The following is an 8491-nucleotide window of genomic DNA, read 5'->3' as shown; positions in this document are numbered from 1 at the left end:
AATAATTTGGAAGCATAAAGGATATAATAAAGAGGAATAATGAAAAATAAATAAGTCGTTGAAAAATGAAATTTTGACTTCTCATCCCTCAATGCTCATTATTGGATATATATCATTCAAATTTTTATTTGGGCAAATCTGTTCCAACATGCTTTTGGGCTAAAAATGCATTGAATTAAGGATAATCTCACGTATTCTTTGATTGCTCATTGGAGTTAAAAGGCTTTCAAAGCTGGTGTGAATTAGTTAAAACTTTTTTTAAGAATATATATATATATATAATATTTTAAACTTTATCTTAGCTTGATTCTTTGCTCAAATTAGGGTTAAGCTTAAAATTTAATCATGTTTAAGCCAATGAGATGTGTCCTATGATGATGAGGGTGCAATAATTTGTGGACAAGATCATGATTTTGAAATAGGACTAGACTGATAGGTTTGGTTGGTTCAATCATAAACCAATCTTTTGTTTGATTTAATTAATGTCAAAAATTACTTTTTGTATATAACTATCATGAATTGGAGGTTGAGTTAATAAAACGAGCAATTCAAATTTTTTTTTTTGAACCAGCTGGTTTTAATTTAGATAATTTTTTTTTTTTTTGGTTTTATAATCCTATTTGAATGACTAAGAATAAAATAATTTGATTTTAAAAAAAAAAAATTAAACAACATGTCTCAAAGTTTTTGATTTATAATTATATTTTAAATGCTCAAGAGTGGTGCCATGAATTAAAATATTATGCATTAAATTGATAAAATTACCATAATTAATCATTATTATATCATTAAAATCTTAAAATAATTATAGCAATTTTTAATGATCGGTTTAGCCTTTGTTAAATTGTTGAATCATGAACCTCTTTTTTCCATTTGGAGAGGAACCGTAGGTAGCGGTTGTTGGCTATTAGCATTGTTCTAGAACAGGTTTGTATGTTTTATCTTATTTTGAGGTTGACATAGTGGCACTTCATTCGGGGTGAAGAGGAATATGAGAATTGATGATCCCTGGTGTTGATGATGTTATGATTGAATGGGCGTTGACATGGTAAATGCTTTTCTCCATTCCCTTTCCTTCAAGTGATCCTTTCTCATTGGATCCTCTATTTTCACCCACAAATTGAATGCACTTTGACATTTGGTCCTTACTTTTGCATCATTTGCATTGACCTACCGCACGTAAAGTTGTCAAGGAATGCTTTATCATGGATTCACTCCCCCATGGTCATTAGCATCTCATTACCTTCTCCCTAACTCACTACCATCCTCACCGTTGCTCCATCATACCTTTGATTTGAATCAATGTTGAGGTTTCAACTTTCATTAATCACCAGCTTTCATATTTTATGGAATTTGGATATCTCCCAATTATCTTGGAAATTATAAATGATCTAATCAGTTCAAATGATTTATTTTAGGTGATTTGTATTGATTTAATCATGTTTTCATAATTATTTTGACTGAAACTAAATCCCAATCACTCAAATCGATGTGAATTGTATTGGATCAATGCAATAATTTTCACCATGAAATTACCATAAAAGTGAGAATGAATAGAAGTTAGTAAGGGTCTCAAGTCTAGACTTTTTGTGGTATTCTTTCAAAGGGTTTATATGTCAGATTACTAAATATATTTATTGACGATGATTAAACATATGTTTCATTTTTATTATCTGTTGTATCATTTCAATTTTTTTTTTAACAAGTTCAACAGTCACTTGTAAATTATTATATATATCCAACTTCTTGTAGGCTAGGGCATGTTCATTTTGCATGGCCTTTAAATTAGAATTTATTTTAAATAATTACAAAATAAATAAAAAATTAAACACAAAGAAGGGTATAATGAATCATTTTAAAAGTAGTATATAAATATGAGATCAATTTGTAAAGATTTAGCTGTATTTCTTTTTACATACACAATTATTTTCCTAGTTTGACAAAGTTTAAAAAAAATGCTTTATAATTCATTGAGAGAGTATATTAGAACACTTGCCATTGAGATCAATACAGTGGTGTTAAATTGTGTGATCATGGCCAATAAGGCTGTTGATTAGGATTTGTGTTGACTTTAACAAATTTATCATTGATGGTATGATTTTTAGTATTTGTGATTAGGAAGTCGTGAGATGATGGTTGTTTGGAGAGGATCAAAGTGATCTTAGTGGGCTCAATTGACATCAAGGTTCATGAGATCAAATTTTTATAGAGGAGCTCAATTGGAAGTAGTATAAGTAGAATTAGGGTTTATTTCAGATTTTGTCCAGAATTTGAAAGTCTCACATCAAACTCTTAGAAATTTCTCTATAGACCTAAATATTATACAAAAAAAACACTTGAATTATAAAATAGGGTGTTAATTACTGATCTGAAAATCTTGATAAGTTTTGTGATTGATTTGATATGAAGATACACACATATACTACATATTGGTTTATTCTGTCTAAAGGTTACCTAGATCGGAAAATTGGCTATATCCTTTTGTTGAGGTATAAAAATTTAGTAATTTAAATTGAAGATAGTATTAGAAACACTCAAGTATTGATCATGAGTGTTTTTTAGGGTTTGGACCAATGGAAATATGGATATGGGGATTTCAAACATAGAAACATAGGGACACAAAACACTAAAAAGTTAAGGCTTTCTACTTGTGTTTTGTGCCCCTATGTTTCTATTTTTTTTTCACCTTTTTCATGAACCAAAAAGTATGCAGAGCTTTTCTACAATGCTAAAATTCATTCTTGTTTTTCATGACTTCCAACACATAAATGTACAGTTTAAAACACACCAAATTAAAAGGTACTTCATTTTCCTTTTAAATTAAATTTAATAACTTTCATTTCTATGCTAATCACAAATTTGAACCAATCTGTTTCACAAAAATCAGGGACTTCATATGAATGGAGTAGCCTAATGTTTTCTCCAACACTACACTGGTGGCAATCATAATTGAACAAAATTAAAAAAAGTCCGTATTTCAAAAAAAAAAAAAATCATTAGAAATTCAACCCTAGGATGAAGTTTTAATACTTAATACATTAATCTAAGATGAGCAAAATAATTCATCACGTAGAACCAACAAAGCGAAAACAGAGCTTGTCTGAACTGTTTTGCATTCGTTCTGTATCAAGATATTATGAACCCATGGACACCCAGCATGTAGTGAAATCTCAAACTTGGCTCCATGATTGCCTAACTTAAAATACTTAGGAGCCTATTTTATAGATTCGTAACAGTATTCCCATGAGGTATTCTTCCAGAATTAAATTAATCAAAATAGCATTTCTCCATTGGCAGAGAACAGTATGAACATCCAGTGGAATGATAATAATAAGATACGACAGTTACCAAGGAAACAATTAGTTCAATTCAACATTATGACTTCAGGTGACAGCCTGAAATTTGTTCATGAGATGGTTCTTCTTTTCTTATATTATTTTCTTAATGCGGGATAATACAGTAGAAAAAATCGGAAAAAAAAATGGGGAGAAAAAAATAATGTATATATAGATGTGAGTCCTTAACACAGTTTTGAAGTTCAACAAGAACAAGTAGAGCAATCCACAAACGTCGCCTGCATTTCACCTACCCTCAACATCATATAAATCAGTTCTAAATATTGATCAAGGAAAAGCAAAATATTCAACACAAATAATGCACATGTATTGGTAATAAACGTATTGCAAGATAAATAGAAATCATATGCAAGCTTTGATAAGTTCAACCATTTAAAACTGGTGACAAATATAAAAGAGGCCTAGAAAACTCAACATGCTAATTGATTTGTAAATAAGAACTAAGATTAAACTAAAAGGCAGCTTCAATTAGCTAGTTCTACAAAACTATCCCAGCTCAACGAACCCAGTATAGTGGCTAATTTAGAGAAATCTGGTTACCTCCGGTGTTTCCTCGCTGACAACAGTCATATTTCCTACCATTTTGGGTGGGCATGTGAATCCCAACATCAACGTTAATTTTTGCTGAGTATTATGAGGTTCTACAACAGATTTTCTAAAGTACTTTCAGAATTGTTCCCTTTGTTCTATCAAATTTCATTTAGAAGGTAATTTTCTATACCGACTATATTTATGCATATTTTAGCCATTATTGGAATTGACAAAACAGCCTAAATTTATTTTTCATTAACTAGACATATATTGGTACTATTCCCACCATCCCTTGAATATAGCATTCTACAATCCTACATAGTTTTATCATGTACTTCGATATTTATAACTTCATTGCCAAATATATAGCAATAATTGGTCTACTTATAGTTCGTAAAATCTACCCTTAAAGTTTCTGTAAGGGTCTACTTCATTTTAATAAACTAGTTTTAACTCAATATCTTATGACTTCATTTATGTCTTCATTTTCTTTCATATACAAGATCTCAATTACTTAAACCTTCACAAACACAAAATAATAGATCTTATAACATCGAGTATTATCAATTTCACAAAACTTGTATTCATGAAAATCTTTATTCTAGTGAACATGATTCCCTACTAACTCATTCATTATACTAATTTTCACTTTACAAGAGATCTCATCTATCATCATTATAAAAATTTGAAACAACCTTATCCTAAATATGAAAACTCTTATGCATTCTGTGCCTGTTATCTTTGGTCTTCTAATTTTCATCTTAATCATTCCATGTAAATTTTATTTATTCATCGTAGTAGTTAAACTAGTACCCCCTCTATTCCATTACTTTCCACTGAATTTACCTATCAATTGCTAAACTGATAAGCCCATTTATATAATCATCTATTTCAAATTAAAGCTCCTAATTTTGTTACATCGACTTTAAATTCATGTTTATGCCACAATATACTTGAATCTTATGAAAGTGAAAAAATCTAATGCCTCAACCAATTGCATTAAAGTGAATATACAAAGGACTCTCTACCCTCCCTCCCTTCATTTATTAATTCTTTTTTTAATCCATTTCACTTAAATTGCTTTGAAGTCTTTTCTTTTCATCCACAACATCTTAATTTTGTTATCCACGGTAATCTTTGAAGTCCTCTAGTCCAACTCACCTTAACTTTATTATCCACCTTATGGGTGCAAGTTTAATCATCCAATGTGCATGCCCTCATTATCTATTTCCCATGCTCAGTTGAATCAACTATCAACCCAACCATGCAATAATATAAACCTAATTTGATCTCAGTAACAGTCGACTTATTCTCAACATATTATAACCGTGGATTAAGGCAATATACTGTGGCATGCAAATAATGATGAAACTAAATGAAGCTACTCCAACTTCTCATCAACAATATTTCTCATATTTTTGCAACTAGACTCGTCTCCCCACAAATTTTGGGCTACCGACTCATTAGCCTCAGCCACTACATTTAAAATAAGGCTCATAAGTAGCTATTTTTTCAAATCCATCTTCATAAAATTTAAACCAATGGTTTAATGTTGTTATAGCAAAGTTAACACACAAATAAAACATTTTGTTAAGAAAATCATCCTCACTTCTTTCCCTTTAGCTTTCTTCAACCAAGCATAACAAAGCCATTATGTGGAAGTGAACATAGATTCCACATATTGCCAAGCTTCCATCACCCTTTGAATAGTTTAAGTAGGCTGTAACAAAACTAGTTGCACCCAGATTGTAAGAGTTCCTTCTTTAAATTTTTTTTCATTATTGCCAAAACCCACAAATGATTATAGATGAAAATTAATATTTTCTTTGTTATATTCAAGACATTCTTGTCCTGATACGAGTCACTGAGTGATACCGGAGTTGACCTAAACCATCACAGAAAAAAAATATTATTGTTGAATTTATATAGCCTTACAACGATGACTCTTCAAATAGGAAATAAAGGATAACAATCATAAAATGACACAAGCAAACATCACTAAAGTGTATGCGAGGGGTGGTGGAGGTCGGCTAAGTAGATCATAACGACTTGCAGGGATGGCGGCAGCAATGGAATGCTAGTGGCAGCGAGGGGGAGATGTGAAAACGCAGACAAATATGGTTGTCCTAGATGGTGGCAGCTAGGAGTTAGCGTGGATAGCGGCAAAACAACAGGAAAGAGGTATTCCCTAGCTGCCCTGGGCGGCAGCGGCATTATTGATTGGCTGGAACAGCAAGAAAGAGGTGTGTTTTGGGCGACAACAATGCTTGAAGGGAGAGGGAAGCAGCCTAGTGATATCGCGAGCGGATGTAGTGAGGTACGACGACAAGAAGCGATGTGGGAGGATGTGGAAGGAAGTACGAGGAAGATAATCATCACCTCATGAAAGAAATACAGTCAAAGTACCACCAATCCCTCAAATACAAACCTTGAAAGGGAAAACGGACACCGGCGACAGTCCTGACAAAAATCTGGAATTAATCAAAAACTAACCCTAAGCAAGCAAAACATATATATATATATTAGCTAATAAATAAAATAGGAAGGGGAGGACCCCCTTCTGGGCGGCAACCAGAAAAGAAAGGGTAGAAGGGTGGCAGAAAGACACCTGGAGGGGGGAGATGGAATATCTCGCTCTTGAGAAGATCGGTTAGTCCAGCAGGGGATTGGATCCATCCTGACCGATTTAGTCGTCCATCCAACTAGCCGAACCCAAATCCCGTGTAATGCCTCCTAGGCTCTGCATCACCTGCATCCCGCTTGCCTCGTCCACGTCTATCTCCATAGCTCTGCGTCAGCCTCTTAGGGTTGGGAGAGCTTTGACTTCATTCGTCGAAGCTTCTGATTCTTCGTCTACAATCCTAGTAGCACTTGGATCCTAATGGCAACTGCACTGTCCTACAAGAGACCTGAGAGGTTCCCAACTTACCAGCAAACATCCACATTGGTCCAATCTTCTGGGAGTCTATTACTGAGCTGAATTGATTCTGCGTGTCTCAATTTTGCTGTTGAATAATCTCAAACTACTCCCTGGTCGGATTAAGCAGATCTAAGTAGGGGTACCTTGAAACTTCGCTCATGGTGGTGGCACTAGTGGTGAGGTGTCGACCATGACATTCTGAAATGCTCTTTGTCAAGCATGTCTCGTGCATGTAACTAGTGTCTCAATCCTATCATCCTCTGTCGTCACCAAAACGGGTTCCACCGATGTTGCTCTGCTGATAAGAGCTCTTGTGATCTCGGGCTCCGCCGAAGGAAGTAGGATGATGTGGTTCTCATACTTGGTGAAGGAATATGTGTTTCTGAATAAGTCATGTTGAGTCTTCCAGTAAAATTGCCACGGTCTCCCCAAAAAAATGTGGCAGAAATCCTCCTGTAAAGAGCTCCCGATCAAAAACTTCACTAGATCAAAAACTCCACTAGCACTTCCGATCAATGCTAACTCTGTTCTCCTTCTTCAACCATGTCAGAGAATATGGGTGAGAGTACCTTTGGGTCATGAAACCTAATTTCTTTACCATCTGCATAGATGACATGTCTTGCTGCTCCCTCCATCCATGATGAGACTGCATACTTTCTCGTTCACAGTGCAACAAGTGTAAAATATCTTGCGTCGAAGCCACTTTAAATCCTTCTTATCCTCGGCTTGTAGGACCCGTCGAACCATGAGTGACTCTCCTTCATCCGGTGGAAATGATACACCTCACCCTATTCCTCAGTTTTGTCCTCGTCGCTAACCTCTTCCACGACGTCCTGCTCAGTAAAGAATACAACTCAACTCGTCGGGCATCTGGAGGCAATGTGTCCAAATCCGTGACATCTAAAATATTTTTTGGCAGGGACTGTAGTAAGCGTGTTACTTTTTTCAGGCTTCTTCTCACTGAGGTTGGTTCTATCCTTATATGAACTAGCTTTCTCCACACCACGAAGCGAGCTCCTACTAGTTTTTCCAACTGTGGATGGTTGTTGTTGGGTATCACTCGTTGCAATTTAGCAAGTGGAGAAGTTGAAGAGCTAAAAGGAAGAAGACGATGATAAAGGGAGTTGAACTTCAAATGAGAGGATTCCATTTATATTTACAGTTAATCATAAGGGATGATATGTGCACCAATCAAACCAACGCCATCAATAAAATGATAAATAAGTATCATTTCCAATGCAATGGCTCATCCGAATAGTAGAATTTCTATTGCTTTCTCCCTACTATTTAATAAAAATAATTATGGCATTTAATTATCTTGAGTTTTTTACAAGACACTTTCCAAAGATGTAAAAAATTAGAATACTAAATATACACCCAAATGTATTAAAGAAATGATTTGATTATGGCCGACTCAAGACAAGTTTGACCTTGGTAAGGACAACATGCTCATCGAACCTCAAGGAACTTGGTAAGTCTATGATAAAATAATAAAAGCATTGTTAACTCATTTTTAGTGAGATCTTAGTCTCCTACTCTTAGAACCTAAGATCTAGCTTTAGGAGTTCTTATTTACCATCCTAGAGGACTAGCAATGGAGCCCACCTCCCGTAGAACTTCAAACCACTTCTTGACTCATTTTTGTGAAGAACTCGCATGAGTGGTTCCGAGCACTCAACTTCTA

General features: G+C 34.4%; 1 protein-coding gene across 4 annotated transcripts in view; it reads right to left on the bottom strand.

Moving 5' to 3' along the window:
• Positions 1-3304: 3304 nt before the first annotated feature.
• Positions 3305-8491, bottom strand: part of LOC110027958 — a 28007-nt gene continuing 22820 nt past the window's right edge. For 2 of the 4 annotated variants that reach the window (XM_020729627.1, XM_020729626.1), the window contains exon 5: positions 3305-3612. In XM_020729627.1, coding sequence (XP_020585286.1) covers positions 3582-3612 — 31 coding nt within the window. In that variant the 3' untranslated portion in view covers positions 3305-3581. The remainder of the gene's footprint in view (positions 3613-8491) is intronic. The other 2 variants (XM_020729625.1, XM_020729624.1) reach the window with 1 other exon arrangement.

The sequence above is a fragment of the Phalaenopsis equestris genome, unplaced genomic scaffold (assembly GCF_001263595.1).
Source record: "Phalaenopsis equestris unplaced genomic scaffold, ASM126359v1 Scaffold000469, whole genome shotgun sequence".
Lineage (NCBI taxonomy): Eukaryota > Viridiplantae > Streptophyta > Magnoliopsida > Asparagales > Orchidaceae > Phalaenopsis > Phalaenopsis equestris.
The sequence above is the reverse complement of the archived record's forward strand: the minus strand, read 5'-3'. Positions and strand labels throughout refer to the sequence as shown.